Source organism: Dunckerocampus dactyliophorus, chromosome 1 (assembly GCF_027744805.1).
Source record: "Dunckerocampus dactyliophorus isolate RoL2022-P2 chromosome 1, RoL_Ddac_1.1, whole genome shotgun sequence".
Taxonomy (NCBI): Eukaryota; Metazoa; Chordata; class Actinopteri; order Syngnathiformes; family Syngnathidae; genus Dunckerocampus; species Dunckerocampus dactyliophorus.
In genome coordinates, this window is record NC_072819.1 from 16403613 (window position 1) to 16421292 (window position 17680).

The 17680-nt window shown below is 43.5% G+C and overlaps 1 protein-coding gene across 2 annotated transcripts in view; it reads left to right on the forward strand.

Annotated features, from left to right (window-relative positions):
* tafa5l (TAFA chemokine like family member 5, like) overlaps window positions 1-17680 on the forward strand; it is a 106130-nt gene that overhangs the window by 36603 nt on the left and 51847 nt on the right. For both annotated transcript variants that reach the window (XM_054785508.1, XM_054785517.1), the window contains one exon: window positions 10304-10453. In XM_054785508.1, the coding sequence (XP_054641483.1) occupies window positions 10304-10453 (150 nt within the window). The remainder of the gene's footprint in view (window positions 1-10303; window positions 10454-17680) is intronic.

The window sequence follows — 17680 nt, forward strand, 5'->3', positions numbered from 1 at the left end:
CCAGCTTCGTTTCGAGTTTCCCTATCATTTGTGCTAGGATAGCTTCTTGCTTTTGCGCTATGATATTTTCTATTTTCCTTTAACTTCTTTGTAACTTTCCCCATTTGTGCATCCACATGTTTACTCAGTTGACTCTTCCAATTGAGCATGTCCTCGTCGTCAGGTCTCAGTGGCGGGGTGGGTACACAACTCACAACTCCGGATATCGGCGACTGAGGGGTGGGTACTGAACCGGGAGTTTGTGTCTCACCAGTCCTTGTTAGCCGGAGATATCTACTCAGGAAGACTCCAAGATGTTTTAAGAGTCCGGCTTCGTGAGCAGCCGTCAAGCCGCGGCTAGCTTGATAGCTTGATAGCTTGCCTATAACAGCTGTCGGCTCCAACTATACGTATATGTTTGTTTTGGTGAGTTTAGTCCACTAGCTGGTCCGAATTAAGGCAGAAATCTCAGCACTTACTTGCAGAGTTGTAATCACAAGCTGTGGTCACAAAATGTCACAAAAAGTTAAAAACTCCAGTAATAACAAACTGAGCTTTTCCATGAGCGTCCTTTCCGTACAACAGGAAGTGACATGAGATGGCACACATGTCTGAAAATCTATTTACCTAACACTGGTTTCTTTAATAGCAGAATATTTGAATCAAACTTTAACTGTGTTGTTATGTGCAATGAGGAGTTGCGTTCAAAGACACCACGTCATTTAAGTTGAATTCACATTTGAGTGAATTTTTGGGGATTTCCGAGCACACTTAAATTCAGCATATTGTACTTCCGCGTTAAGAGTTACAAAGTGAGTGGCGAGAATATCCACTTATTGATTGTCATTACATTCCTGTTTACTTAGACCACCCATACATGCATGATAAAGACATTGTTGTAATGTTCGGAGTGTTTTAGACCACCCGTACACACATAATAAAGACGATGTGCTGTTCGGCGTGTCAGTGAACGCATCTTGCGGCCTGTCTCGTGACAATGAGGAAGTGTTGTTGCATTGAATGAACTAGAGACGTGTTTGTTTGGAGTGGGAGACACATATGTGGTGTTGGACAGAGACCACTGTCTTTGATATGTAAGATTCAAGATTCAAGATTCAAGATTCAAGAGAGTTTTATTGTCATGTGCATGGTAAAACAGCAGTTATACCATGCAATGAAAATCTTATTCTGTTCATTCTCCCAAGAAAAGAAAGAAAACAAATGAAAGAATAAGAACATAAGAAACATAAACACATAAACATATATACCAATAAATTAAGCAACAACAACAGACGAGACATTAATACAAGTAAATAATACAAATAAATAAATAAATAAAGTGCTATGAGTGTGTGCGTGTGTTGCGTGCGGCGTGTGCGAGTGCTTCGTTGAGGAGCCTGATGGCCTGTGGGTAAAAGCTGTTTGCCAGCCTTGTGGTCCTGGACTTCAAACTCCTGTAGCGTCTGCCTGACGGTAGGAGTGTGAATAGTGAGTGTTGTGGATGTGTGCTGTCCTTGATGAGGTTGTGTGTTCTTCGTAGGACTCTAGATTTATAAATGTCTTGCAGTGTGGGGAGGGCTGCCCCAACAATGTTCTGTGAGGTCTTGATCACCCGCTGGAGTGCCTTCCTATCACGTGTTGTACAGTTACCGTACCAAACAGTGATGGAGGCGGTAAGGACACTTTCGATAGTGCATCTGTAGAAGCAACTCAGGATTGTGGTGGACATGCCAAATTTCCTCAGTCTTCTCAGGAAGTACAGTCTCCTTTGGGACTTCTTCAGAATTTGTTGGGTGTTGTGAGACCAGGTGAGGTCCTCGCTGATGTGTGTGCCAAGGAACTTGAAGGTTTTCACCCTCTCCACCTCAGTCTCATCAATAAACAGGGGTCTATGCGGCTCCTTTTCCCTTGTTCTTGGGTCGATGATCATCTCTTTAGTCTTATCTGTATTGAGAAGGAGATTGTTATCACGACACCAAGCTATGAGGTCCGCCACCTCTCTTCTGTATGATGTTTCAACACCACCAGTGATCAGTCCGATGACTGTAGTGTCATCTGCAAATTTAATGATGCTGGTGTTGTTCTGGGAGGCCACGCAATCGTAGGTGAAGAGCGTGTAGAGGAGTGGACTCAGCACACACCCCTGTGGGGTCCCAGTGCTCACAATTCTTGAGCTGGATGTGCGGTTGTGGACTCTGACTGACTGGGGCCTGCCTGTGAGAAAGTTAAACACCCAGTTACAGAGGGAGGGAGACAGGCCAAGTGTGAGGAGCTTATCTGTGAGTTTGTGGGGGCTGACTGTATTGAATGCAGAGCTATAGTCTATAAATAGCATTCTGACGTATGTGTCCTGGCCCTGTAGGTGAGAAAGGGCTGTGTGGATGGCAGTGTTGACTGCATCATCCGTGGACCGGTTCTGGCGATATGCAAACTGTAGAGGGTCCACGGTTGCCGCCGGGATGCTCTTTTTGATGTGGGTCATGACTAATCTTTCAAAGCACTTCATAACAATAGGAGTGAGTGCTATAGGGCGATAGTCATTCAAGCAGGTCACGTTGCTCTTCTTGGGTACGGGCACTATGGTGGTGGACTTAAAGCAGGTCGGTACAGATGCTTGTGCAAGCGACAGGTTAAATATGTCAGCAAGCACATCAGCTAGCTCTGATGAGCAAACCCGAAGTGCACGTCCTGAGATGTTGTCTGGCCCTGCTGCTTTTCGTGGGTTTGTTTTGTTTAGAACCCTGCGCACATCAGCTGATGTCACCATGAGAGGTGAGTCCTGTGTGCTCCCCAGGTTCAGCCACCCTCTCTGCTCATCAGGAGTTTGGGTATCAAAGCGGGCATAGAACTCATGCAACTCATCAGGAAGTGTGGTTTGGCTGGACGTGGCTACGCTACTCTGCTGTCGATAGTCTGTGATGTGCTGGAGCCCCGCCCACATGCGCCGAGGGTCTGAGGTGGAATAGTAGCCCTCCAGCTTCTGTCTGTACTGCCTCTTGGCCTCCCGTATGGACCTCCTCAGGTCATATCTGGCCTTTTTGTAGTCATCAGCGGTGCCCATGACAAATGCAGTCGAACGAGCACGTAGCTTAGCCCTTACATCACAGTTCATCCACTGTTTTTGGTTAGGGTATTTTCTGTAATACTTGGTGGTGGTAACAGTCTCTATGCATGTGCTAATGTAGCCAGTAACAGCAGAAGCATATTCATCCAAATCAACAGTACAATCTTCCCTCCCCGCTGCAGTTTTAAACACATCCCAGTTTGTGCAGCCAAAGCAGTCCTGAAGTACTTGATCAGTTTCTTCATTCCATACTTTAACTGCTGTACGTACAGGGGGAGCTTTTTTAAGAAGTTGTCTGTATGTTGGATAAAGGAATATAGAGATGTGGTCAGCCTTTCCAAAGTGGGGTCTTGGAACAGCCTTCAAAGCACCTTTCATGTTGCAGTAGACTTGGTCCAGGATGTTATTTTCCCTTGTGGGAAAGCTCACATGCTGGTAATATTTGGGGAGGACAGTCCTGAGGTTACAGTGGTTGAAATCGCCAGATATAATAAATACAGCGTCTGGGTGTTTGGTCTCGTGTTTATCAATGATGTCATGCAGGAGGCCTAGTGCATTAGCAGTGTTAGCTCGTGGTGGGATGTAAACAGCAGTTAAATACACAGCGCTAAACTCACGAGGCAAATAAAAAGGTCTGCATTTCACCATCAGCAGCTCAATGTCCTGCGAGCAGTGCTTTTCCATCGTCTGTACGTCTGTGCACCACCGTTTGTTTACGTAAACACAGACGCCGCCACCTCTGTGTTTACCAGACGCTAAAGTCCGATCTCCCCGGTAAGCAGCAAATGATTCCAACTGGATCGCCGAGTCCGGTATATCCTCCGTCAGCCAGGTTTCTGTGAAGGTGAGGACACAGCATTCCCTGATCTCACGTTGAGCTGTAATCCTTGCTCGTAGTTCGTCCATCTTGTTTTCAAGAGAGCGGACGTTGGCTAGCAGCAGGCTTGGTAGCGGTGGCCTCGTCGCTCTAGCTTTTAGCCTAGCATGCAGGCCGGCTCGCTTGCCTCGTTTACGCCTCGGATGCTTTGCTCGCCGGGTATTCAGCTCACCAGGTCCGCAGGCTGCTGCGTTCTCCCGGCGCAGAAGAAAGGCAAAGTCTGAGAGGCTAAATGAAGGTTCATGGTGAACCCTGCCGATGTTCAAAAGTGTCTCTCTGTTGTAATGTACTGCGTGAGTGTGTTGAATGTCCAAAATGAACAATAAAATAGCAAAAAATAGAAAAACACGGGAGAGTGTCACAGAGACGTCTGCCACGGAGGGCGCCATCTTTGATCTTAGGAAAGTAACTGCTCAAAAGTAAAATTTGCACTTCTCTGGTCATCGTCAGATCTTTTCCTTTTTGCCTTCACTGGTACAATACCCTTCTGTAGTCAACAGGATTAATATCACAAAGAAAGCCAAAGAAAAATCATAACACACAACTGAAATACTGGAGGATCCCTTTCACGGGTATAAGCGATGGTTTTCTGTTGTGTTTTAATCCAGTAAGCATTAAAACATGGAGGCAGCAGTCTTTCTGTCAACGGAATGACTTGTGAAAACTTTTAATTGTGTTTTTATGTAGCCATGCCGGTGTGTTGAAGAGAACAATTAGTTGCTAGTGGGCATCACGTTGTATGAATAAACATGTAATCACACTAAATGACTCTCGGCTGCCTTTTTCCCGCCTCTCGCTGTCACATTTGGGAGAAGGAAAGTGTCAGACGGAAAGTGCACAGTGTGTAGACAACGCTTTTACCATTGTGGCAGCTTTGTCAGGTGAAACCACAGAAGGAGGTTGTGTTGTAAGCCTCAAAGAGGAGGGGCACAGAACATTCATACACAACAGTGGAGGATCCCATTAACCTTTTATGCCATGTTTCTGGAAACAAATAAGGATTTTCACTACATCTAAAGGTCTAAATCAGGGGGCTCAAACTTTTTCCACTTCGGGCCATGTACTAAAAAAAACAAAGGATATACAGTATACGTCTGTGTAGGCTCTCAGTCGTACAGGAGTTGTCCAACGAGGGAAAGGCTTCTTGAGACGTCATCTGTACTTCTGTGAAGAATGTGTGGAGCGAAACGTCCGACACATTCTTCACAGAAGTACAGATGACGTCTCAAGAAGCCTTTCCTTCGATATACAGTATATTTAAAGAAAAAAAACAGCCTGCTTGTCAGCTTCATTTTGTAGGTGGCAGAGCAAAATATTAGCGTGATTTCAGGTTTTTCTTATTTGTGTTTTTGAGCTCATTAAAAGGAGCCCCTGTGGCCCCTAGCCTGTGCTTTGGTCACCCCTGGTATACATCGATTTTTTTTGCAGTGAAAATACCAAGCAGATTTTGATGGTTTGATAAGTATGTATTAGGGATGTCCTATACCGATATATCGGCCTGATATTGGCGTAAAAATGTAATGGCTGACCTCCGGACGCAGTGATGGCCCTTTACGGACCCATGACCAATTAAAGCGAATGGCAAATAATAATAACATAATCATGCTCGCGAACCGATCCCAGCGGCAGTTTGTGGACGTAATTACTTCAAGTGGGACGTAATTATTTCAAGTGTTACAGTTAACCTGACAGCAAGACGTCACTCAAAATGAGCCAATGAAAATGTTTGTTTACTTGCTGGCAACCATCCATCCTTTCTTTTTCTATGCCGCTAAAGCCCTGGTCACACCGCCCGAACTTTGCTGTAGCATCCCTGGAACGGTGAAAAAAATTCATCACCACTCGTAACCGCGCACCACCGTTTAACAGAGGTTGGCCCCCGTTAAGGCAACGCCGTATACGCTCGGCCACCGCTGATGGTCACTCCTACCGCTTCGAAGGTTTTGAGCTGCACAAAATATTGCCAGCGGTGAGGAGCGGGCAATTTTCCGACAAAGTTCATCACCGCTCCAACAATGCCCAGTCAAAGTTTGCCGCCGCTAGACGGAAGTTCGTGGACGCTTTGGTCCGCTACACCAACGCAGAAATCTTGAACGCTGGACCACTGCTGCTTCGCCAGCTTTGCACGTGCGGTGATTAAACGTTGCACAAACTTAGTTGGAGTGGCTGTAAGCGTTTTATGAGTGGACATGGGATTGCTGGAACGGTGTCAGGCGTTGAAGCAGCGATGAAGCAGCGATCCATTGCAGTGATGAACTTTGGTTTGCCGTTGGTATAGAGGTGTCGGAGGCGGAACATAATTTCGCTATAAATACTGGGACCAGGAGCCCATTTGGAATAGCCGTTGAGTGCAGACCTCAGTTACATCGAATTTGCTCAAAGTTACAGTAAAACTGTACTACCATGGATGCTGAGAGACTTGCTATGATTGGTGCACTAGTCCAGCAGCAGAATCAGAACCTCCTCAGGTTGCAACAAGCTGTTGACAGAAGGAGAAGAGAAAGAAGAAGGAGAGACAGAGTTGTGTGGGTCAGACAGTTGTTGTGTTTGCAGAGACACAATAGAGGGCACTGTGGGACTGCGAATGAGGATCCAGGAGCCTTCCAGCAAGTCATGAGGATGCCACCAGCCCGCATGCGCAGAACGCCGCTCTATCGACGCTCGCGTCACCGCTAAACCAACGTTCGCTACTGTTAAACCAACATTAAAGCAACGGCGGATTCAGCGGTGCACTGCTAGGACAACGTCCATGTTTTCTATTTTTTTTTCCCATTTTGTGCGCGGTTACGAGCGGTGATGATTTTGTTCACCGCTCCAGGGACGCTACAGCAAAGTTCAAGCGGTGTGACCGGGGCTTAATATTCAAATAGAACCATGGCTTGCCCAAAATTTAAAAGTGAAAGGACAGACCAATATATGTTCACTAAGTTCAGTAGGCAGTAAGGTCCTGACCTGGGCCCAAAGACTGCCCCACCCACCGGGTCGTCGCTCAGCCTCGCCCCTTACCCCACACCCCACACTTGGGAAAGGGCAGGAAGAAAAGCGGTCGGTTTAAAACATCTTTAGGGTTATCAGGTGGGTACCCGCCTTCATTGGTGTTTAGTGAAGTGGACCATAGCACCAAGTCTGTCCTGAGGGTGGTGGTTGCAATCTCTGGGTGAAAGATTAGTTGCTATCTACTAGCATCTTCCAATCCCGGGTCATGGCTAGCTGTCCAGCCTCTGGTTTTGTAGCGGAGTGGTTGGTTCTGGCCCTCTTGAGCGAATGTTGACACAGATATGGAATTGGCAGCTCTCAAGGGCTGCTGCCAGACTCTTGAGGACCTGATTGTGCCTCCAGGTGTAGCGGCCTTGTCTGAGGCTGGTCCTACAACTGGTCAAGATGTGTTTGAGAGTTGATTAATTTGGGGAGAGGGCGCAGGGTGGGTCCCCGCCATACCACTGGTGAAGATTTTTTGGGAATGGGAGCACATCATATGTAGCTCTTATGATGAAACTGATGTTGCTTGTTTCCATTTCCCAGAGCTGCCTCCAGGTGGGCTCTCTCCACTCCATGCCTTCCCACCTAATCCCTGCCTCATCCCATCCCATCATTGTCCCTGCTTGGCAAGAGAGACAGCCTTTGCGCATCTTTCTTAAAGAGACTTTTATTACATTTTCATTTATTTTTTTTTTCGGAGAAACCGGTGCAGTTTTATTTAACTTAAAAATAAGCCTCTTGTTTTTATTCATTGTTTGTACAGTCAAACTTTTTATTATTTATGTGAAATTTGTTCCTGCTTTCTTTTAAATGCAATTTAGGTGTCAAATTAAGTGTGTTAAACATGTTGGTGTCAGTTGATAACCGAATGGGAAATTGAGAGTTGGACATAATCGGCATATCGTATCGGATATCGGCAAAAAAGCCAATATTGGACATCCATTATATGTACATGTTTATTGCCACTGGGTAAGTAAAAACTGCATTTTGTTTTTCTCAAATGAAAAAAATTATGGATTTAGACTGAAAATCCTCTTCATAAATATGCTGTGGCAGCCAAAAAAACTCAAGAAATGATAAAACATACATCTGAACAATGTTACAAGGCACGTGTGTCTAAAATGTGGCACAGGGACCATCTTCGGCCCGCAGCTTGTTTTTTGTTGGCGCTCAGCATATTGTTAAAATAAAATTAATTCCTTGTTAATGAAATGTATTATTAGATATTAAACTAATTTGCTTTGTCACCCGTCACACAAAGGTAAGATATTTATGTTTTGTTCAGATAGCTCAGCAAATATTGACCAACACTGGATTGGTTTTAGCATCTTTAATGTACAAAATGCATCAAAGTGTCCCCCGCATTCTTTAATTTATCTGCATGCGGTATGCGGTTGAAAACGTTCTGACACTCCTGGGTTATGTATAGCTTGGGTACAGTGAGGATGATTATCAATTGTGATTAAATCATTCAATACCAAAGATGTATTTATACGTTTTTATAAACTTTACAAATAAGTATTTGACATTTCCAAAAATAAATCAGTGACCAATATAGCCAGCCTTCTTTTCAATAACATGGAAAAACCTTCCATCCATGGAGTCTGTCAGTTTGACCATCAACTTGTTGTGCAGCAGCAACCAAAGCCTCACAGACATTGTTCAGAGAGGTGTACCTTTTTTCTTCACTGGACATCTTACCTTTAAGGGCCCACAAGTACTCAATAGGGTTTAGGTCAGGTGAGCAAGGAGGTCATGTCATTATTTTTTTAGACCTTTTTAAGACCTTTACTAGCTAGCCAGGCAGCGAAGTACTGAGATGCATGAGCATTGTCCTGCATAAAAATCATGGTCTTCTTGAAAAATGCACACTTTTTCCTGTACTACTTTTTTCCTGAAAAAAGTGGCAGTAGGTTTGGCAGTTAAGTTTGAATGCATCTTCAACCTGAAAAGGCCCAACAAGCTAATCTTTTAATAATTCCAGTCCTTAGCTGTAAACCATCTCCACCTTGCTTGCGTCTGAGTCGGAGGGGAGCTCTCTGCCCATTGCTGATGCAGCCATGGGCCCATCCCTCTGATCCATCAAGAGTCACTCTCATCTCATCAGTCCATTAAACATTTGAAAAATCTGTCTTCAGATATTTCTTGACTAAGTCATAACCTTTCAACTTGTGTGTCGTGTTCAGTAGTGGTCAGGTTTCAGCCTTTCTTACCTTGGCCATGTCTCTGAACACCAAAAACCATGTACCGTACTTCTGGACACTCCAGGTAGATTACAGTTCTGGAATATGACAGCACTGGAGGATAATGGGTACCTGGGAGATTCACGTTTGATTTTTCTCAAATACTTGCATGTTTTTCTCTTGACACGTTTCTTGCGACCCTTGTGCACTTGCAACAAAACATTTAATTGTTCTTTGGTCACGTCCTAATATCTTGGCAATTTTGGCAATTCAAGAGTGCTATGAAAGATGTTTACAGTTCTTGACTTTTCAGTCTGTTAAATCTGGCCCATTTTGTCAAAGGAAAAGAAGCTGCCTAATAATTGTGCACACCTAATAAAGGCCACACCGTCCCTCAGTAAACACATGCACATCACCTGGTATGCTTAAACCCAATTGGCATTCTAGTTTATTCAGCTTGGAGTTGGAAAATATGCATAAAAATAAGAATATGGTCAAAATACTGACTTGCCTAATAATTGCACACACATAGTTGTGCATGTAAAAACACACTCGACCGCAAGGAGGAAGTGGAAGAGCAAGGAGTGTAGCATGCAGAAGGTTACGCATTGTAGAGAAATTTTAACGCATGCACACACAATTTAATTTTTTGTATTGTTTATATTGTGGTATAGTTGTTTAGAGAGTTGAGCTTGTCACAAAAGCAAAAAATGTGTGTCAAAGTGAAAGTTATGCGTGAAATGTATATTTTTACAAAAACCTGTTTGTCTCCCTTTTCTTGTTGGGAACTGATATTCTACTGAAACTTACCTATGTTCTACTGCTGATTACTAAGGAACGGAAAAAGGTAGAAACAAACTTTTTTCTGATGAAAGACGAGAGACTAATCTTTCTTTTTGTAGGTTCCATGTTTATATAGCAAAGAACGCAATATTCTCTGGGCCTTGAAAAATCTGTCAAAATCATCTAAAATGGCCGGTACTGAAGGGGTTGTCTTGAACGGAATAGAATGAACGAGTTAATATAGCAATATAATGAGCACACATTACATATACAGACAGTATCCACACACTGATGCTTCAAAATGTGTTTCCTGGGCGCTTTTTGAGCAATGAAATCGCCACAGTTGGCTTTTCAACGGCACTTGTTCCTCTGCAATGTGCCCATTACAGGCTCATCATTATGCTAATGAACTTTGTGCTTTTGTATTTGTTTTCACAGGCCAGTTGGCGGTGGGAACTTGCGAGATCGTGATGCTCAACAGGGACAGCAGCTTTCCCAGACGGACCATCGCCAGGCAGACGGCCCGCTGTGCCTGCCGGAGAGGTCAGATCGCCGGCACCACACGGGCGAGGCCAGCTTGTGTCGACGGTATGTTGATAAAACATTTCTGCTCTGTTTTGGAGGGTAAAACAACAGAATGAATTTCCAGGGCAAGATTATTGGACAAATGACTTGTTGATGTGATTGCAGTGGACTCTTAAAACTGAAATGGTTTGGTAGATGAACAACTCAAGTTTGACTTGAAAATTCACAGTAAACCTGTAAGACATACTGGTGGAAAGTGACTATAGTGACGTTCCCCCATGTTAATATGTTTGCAACATTACTACCTTCAAAATGACTAAAACATATTTTAAACATACCTAAATCATGTAGGTTCAGACGTACAGTATTGGTGTGCTAGCTTTGCCAACCAGGGGAACCTCCCACCATTTACTTTCCACCAGTCTGTGTTGCAGGTTTACACACAAATTTTCCTTAAAATTTTAAAGCTCGACTGAAAATTTCACAGTAAACTGGGTCCAAACTTCAAACAAACAAAACACCGGAAAGTGAATGGGGTAAGGAGTTCAATTCAAAGATTTCAAGTAAATGATGATAAAACGATTATCGATGCATCTCGATGTATCTTGATGCATCTTTTTTTGTGATCAATAGTTTATTAGTTTTTTTAATGCATAATTTAATGTATTTAATGTATTTAATTTAATTTTTTTCAATATATAATTTCTTTTTACTCACTGTGTGCTACTAAAACAAAGCATATTTGTAATGATCCACAATTAAAATAAACATAAAAGAGATTAATTTACTTTACCATTATCTTTTAAGAATTGGAAGGTTACATCTACCAACATATTTCCCTTTGCACAGAACCAGCAGGAAAAGTAAAGTGCACCGGTAGTAGCATGTATATAATTAGACTTCTGAATTCAAACTAAATCCTGAGCATAGAATCTCTGACAAAATAATAGCAAAGTCAAAAACAGCTGTCATACAAAATATAGATATTTGTACCAGCTGCTCTCATACAAGAATAATGCTTGCAGACGTCAGTATATTATGAACAGCCAAAAAAACTAGGCTGTCCTTATTCACAGTTGCAGTGTCAGTGAAATAGCATTGCGATGGGATGTTGTATCTGGGTTCCAAAGCGCGCAACAAAGCACGAAAGCCCTTCTCAACAATCGATTATGGCCACAAATCCTTCACAAATACAGTTGCAATTGACTTTATGATTCGCTTCACCTTTTACGAGTGGGTTTGAAAATTAGTTATCACCTGCTCGATGGTTCACTGGTTGGCAGCAACTTGAGCTGGATGTTTTTCATTGTGGTTCGGGTGGAAACGTGCTGTGTGGTTTCTCATATTTGTCGTGTTCCCAAAATATTTTAAGCTTGTATGACAAAGCTTGCATATTGTCTGGCTTTTGTCCAGCTCATTTTTACCTTCAACTACGTGAAAGCAAAGTGCTTCCAGACACTCGCTTTAAAGGGATAGTTTGGATTTTTGACATGAAGTTGCACGACATCCCCATCGGCAGTGTACTATATCAACAGTGACTTATCCCTCCCCCCCATTTGGTCCCGCGAGTCCAGTTCTGGTCGGAAGTCTGTTATGAGGAATGTACTTCTGCTTAGTTGCTGGGTCATTTAAGTAAAGACTTTGACTTCTCAAAACAATATGCGTTCAAAAGAGTAACAAGTCGCTTGGCGTTATATTTGTCTCCCGCCGTGTCCCTGCATACTGTTGCCTCTCCATTCGTGTGTATGTAATGTAATGACAGCACACGTCTCTAGTCCATTCGTCATTGCAACAACACATCCTCATTGTCACTAGACATATAGACATAGATAGACACCGCATTAAGCGCTGAGCCGTACGTCAACGTCACCGCCATATTGGATGTGTTCACACAAATAAAGGCAAAAAAAGACATTTCGCCCAAACGTTTATTTTTTACCTATTTGCCAGGGGTCCTTGGAATTATCTAACAGCGTCCTGGACAATACCACTCATAATAAATGCATTTTAAAATGTGCAGTTCATCCATGTGATCGGCGTCGGTATCGTACGATCTCACTCATTGATGATTGGTATGGAAATCAGAATCAGAACACTGATGTGTTCAGGTGTTGATTAAAGTGACGGGCTGGGGAAGAAACTGTCTCTGTGCCTGTGCTCTGTAGTGCCTACCTGATGGGAGGAGATTGAACTGTTTGTGTCTGGGGTGTGAGGTGTCTGCAGTGAGGTTCCCTGCCTTTGCAAGGGTAGTTCTCCTGAAGTCCACTGTCATCTGCACAGTCTTGAGCGGGCTCAGCTCCAGATGGTTCTGACCACACCAGCGGACCAGTTGGTCCACCTCCCGTCTGTATGCAGACTCCTCACCGTCCCGGATGAGACCAATGACTGTCGTGTCATCTGCAAACTTCAGGAGTTTCACTGAAGAGGCCCCTGTGGTGCAGTCATTAGTGTAGAGGGATAAGAGCAGTGGAGAGAGAACACAGCCTTGGGGGGCGCCAGTGCTGGTAGTCCGGGTGTTGGATGTGATGTACCCCACTGCACTGCACCTGCTGACTCCTGTCAGTCAGGAAGCTGGTGAACCACTAACACTAACTGCTGGAGGCTGGCACGGTGAGCTGGAAGAGCTTTTGGTGGAGGATCTCAGGGATGATGGTGTTGAACGCCTATCTGAAGTCCACAAATAGGATCCTTGCATAGGTCCCTTGGGAGTTGAGGTAATGCAGAGGAAAGGGAGGGGGGAGGAGGAGGCCAAGGGTGCAGGTAAGTGGGTGAGGTGTGTGAAATAGTTCCTCTCAAAGCTAGTGTAGAAGGTGTTAAGGTCATCAGCCAGTCGGGGGTTTGCCACAGGGTGGGGGATGGCCTCCTGAAGTTGGTGATGTCCTGTAGGCCTCTCCAAAATGATGCAGGGTTGTTGGCAGCGAAACTGTTTTTTTTAGCTTCTTAGTGTAGCTCCTCTTAGCAACCTTGATCTCCTTCCTCAGGGAATTTTTGGCCTGCCTGTACAGGATCCGATTCTCACTTCTGTAGGCCTCCTCCTTGGCCTGACAGAGCTGCCTGAGTTTGGGTGTGAACCAGGGTTTGTTGTTGTTGTATGTACAGAAGATCTTGGTCTGCACACACATGTCCTAACAAAAACTCATGTAGGATGTCACAGTGTTACAGACCTCTCCCTGGTCTGAGGTTGCAGCTTCAAAAACACTCCATTCAGTGCAGTCAAAGCAGGCCTGTAACTCCAGATTTGACTCATCTGTCCATTTCTTTACTGTACTCACAACAGGCTGAGAAGTTTTTAATTTGTGCTTGTAGGTCGGGATGAGATGGAGCAGACAGTGATCAGAGAGTGCTAAAGCTGCATGGGGGACAGAGTGATAAGCGTCTTTTAAATCTGTGTAACAGTGGTCCAATATAATAGTGTTCCTTGTGGGAGACTTTGTGCTGTTTGTATTTTGGTAATTTGCTCTGTTTAAATCCCCAAGTATGATGAGCAGGGAGTCTGGATACTGTTCCTCCACATCTGTTATCTGATCAGCCAGGTGATGTAGTCCCTCCGGTACGCAGGCTTGAGGTGGAATGTAGACACCTAGCAACAAAAACGAGAACTCCCGCGAAGAATAAAAATGTTTGCAATGAATAAAAAGAGAATCTAAATGAGGGCTGCATGATCTCTTTAACACTGTGACATCTGTACACCAGCATTTGTTTATGTAGAAGCAGATGCCGCCTCCTGTCGTCTTCCCCGAGACGCCGTGACTCCGTCCGCTCGTAAAAGTTGAAAGCCCGGCAGCTGTAGCGAGCTGTCCGGGATGTGTTCACTGAGCCAGGTTTCAGTATAAAACCCTGATCGGAGAATCCCTAATTGACATGCTAACTTTGCCAGCCTGGGGATGCTCACTCACTTTCCACCCATCTATGTTAAAGGGTCTAAATAGCATTGTGAAATTTTTAGGCTGATAACTCAAATTGAGTCCAAAAGTAAAACATACAATAAACCAAAACAACATATAAAGCAGATGTGAGGCTCCTCAAACTAGCTAAGTTAGCCCAATGAGGTTAATTTGGTCTATAGACAATATATTCTAAACAATTCTTTTTTTCAGATCAGTTTTTCATACCTGACAGTTTCAACTGTTCACTTGTAGTCTTCCCCAGAGTGGTCAAGGGATGTTGCTGTGACATCCTGCCGCTACCGGTAGGACGCCAGCACCAAAACCTGTATAGATCACCTGACAAGACACGTCACAGCAACATCACGAGACTACTCTGAGGAAGACTGCAAGAGAGCAGATGAATGCTTACTCAATTTTCCTTGCTTAAAGTTTTCAGTCCAAAAGATAAAAACACGCACGAGATAGTAAAATTGCAAACAAAGCTATGTTTGACACCGTGGGGAACCTAATTCTATTCACTCTGCGTGGTAGACCTACATGGCATTGTAAAATGGAGCAAATTTTCCCTGAAAATGAAGCCCTGATAGCAATATGTTAACTATTCATTCTCTTTGATGGTCTTCAGTGCTGTGTTAAATCGCTGTTTAATAATACCGTCTAGCATCTAAATAAAGCCCACTTATTGCGTGGTGGAAGGTGAGCTCGATGTCCTGTCTGGGCGATCAGACGCTATCTGGCAGGAAGGTTGACAGACGGGCTTTATGGCGGCATCACAATGACATGCATTACAAGGGCACATTAATCGCCATGACTCACGATATCTAATAGCCTGGACGCTGCATGCGGTCCCACGGCTTGTATCATGTTCCTCAGCCAGCACCGCTTTAAACCGCCTCCCAACCCTACCATACACTCAAAAGCTGCTAATTAACAGAGAGAGCTATGATTACAGCAGCAGGAAATTGATTTCCACTGGTTTCCAGCTGCACTTCATCTTGTAGTCCATTAGCGACCAGTGCATTATAGACTCTGACATGTTGCTCATTGAAATGACTCCCGCCGACACGCGATGATGATGATTATAGGGGTCTCACATCGCAAAGCTTTTAAGTGGAATTGTGCATATTGTATGAGAATGCGCTGTTGGGGTCTCATTCCAACCGATATTCTTTTTGACCTTTTTTGTACAGATGGTACTCAGCTGCGTTGGCGTCTAATCTGCGTTTCTAAGCACACAATATTTTCACTTATTAACAAGAAAGGTCTAACTGTCCTCTACGGGTGAATTTAATACAACACACGAGCAGAAGCTAGCTAGTTAAATAAATAGCAAGATAATAGCTTGCAGCAGGTTAGCTGCAGTGGCATGCAGTCAGGGGAGCTCTGCCTCACCTGCCATAATGAAAAATTTAAAAAAATAATGATACCATGAAATAAATATTCATATTTGTCCAGTCAAGATTCAAGAGTTTTATTGTCATATGCATAGTAAAACAGGCAGTTATACTATGCAATGAAATTCTTATTCTGTTCCTTCTCCCAAGAAAAGGAAGAAAATACAAGAAAAAGAATAAGAACATAAGAAACATAAATACCAATAAATTAAGCAACAACAACAGAAGAGACATTAATACAGATAAATTACACAAATAAATAAATAAATAAATAAATAAATAAATAAATAAAGTGCTATGAGTGTGTGCGTGTGTTGCGTGCGGCGTGTGTGAGTGCTTCGTTGAGAAGTCTGATGGCTTGTGGGCAAAAGCTTTGCCAGTCTTGTGGTCTGTATTTTCTTTATGATTCCAATCTTAATCTAATAGTAAATTTAAGTAAAAATCACTGAATTTGCACACTTTGTGATCAAATACAGGGAAGAAACCCAAGTTGAGGCTGCCACGGGCGTCCCTTCTCGGCTTAGTGTGCAAGCCCTGCCTACCTTCTCAGTGCACACTGAGTTGGAGCATGGGCCAGCCAGTTTCTGTTTGTCAGCATGCCGGCCATAATATAATGTTGCAGAAACGTGTGACATCAGTATTCTTGCTAAGCAGACAATGAAATACCAATACAAATACAAATGTCATGCGGGAGGCACTTGCAGTACCGCTTCATCCTCATGGGTGCAGGCGTGTGTGAGCTAGAGCAGTGGTCCCCAACCTTTTTTGACCCACGGACCAGCTTGTGTTCACACAAATCTTGACCTTGAAATGTGCACATTAGCACTCAATAAGTCATCAAAACTTACCTTTATTCATTCCCACATAGTATCAGCATTTGACACCAAATATGAGGTGAAAGAAAAATGGTAGAAATACAATAGTAGTCTATCTGTGCGGCATGAGATAAAGTTAGCACATGCACAGAGGACATGCGTCAAGTGAGACGGTTGTAACAGAGAGAATCCGGCCATTTTTCAAAATAAAACAAAAAAAAATTAAATAATGGAAATGATTTTTTCTTTCTGTGCGGCCTGGTACCAAATGACCCATGGCCCGGTACCGGGCCACGGCCCGGGGGTTGGGGACCACTGAGCTAGAGGGTGCTTGTCACTGTCGTTTCATAGAGAGGAAAATCCGGCGTCACCACGAGGTGATCAGAATTTTACAACAAAGTACCAAAATCTTTCCTGGAGAAGGATGTACTTCATATTGTATGTGGATAAAAGGTAAAGGTAACATGTCTACTCTGTGATTAATCATGATTAATCACACATTTACCTTGGCCTTAATTAAGTAGACTTATCCATTGAAGTACACTAAGTCCCCAACCAACGAACACAATTGGTTCCAGACGACCGTTCGTAAGTCGATTTGTTCTTAAGTGGAAAAAAATGATAATGTTATTTATTAATGATAAATGTGATTTACCTTTGAAGAGGAGTGGTCGAGCATACGTCGCTGTGGTGGTGGAGGAGGAGGAGATATTGAAAAAAAGGATCGTCGTCGTCGTTAGACTCTTCTAAAAGAGGTAGTGTTCTGTGGGTGGTGTAGAATTAAGCAGGCCTATTAACTCTTCATAAACTTTAATCACACGCTCTGTCCGGGTTGTATCATACACATACAACTTAGCCTTCCTCTCTCCTCTTCCTCTTCTCCCGCTACCTGTTGGTCCCATTAGCAGTGTCACAGTGCTCTCTACTGGTCAAGCATGTAGCAGTATAAATATGGAGTTCCAAAAGGCAAAATACAGAAAATATAGACCAGTCAGCTTGCGTTCGTATCTGCGAATGTTCGCATGTCGGATGTTCGTAAGTTGGGGACTTGTTTTGAGATAATACTACAGGTATGTTGTTTGAACAAAGAAATATTTAACAAACCAGCATTTTAAAACTTTAACAGCTGTACACATAAAGACAATACAATGTCTTTATTTGCTGAGCAATGTATAAAGGGTAACCTTGTTTATT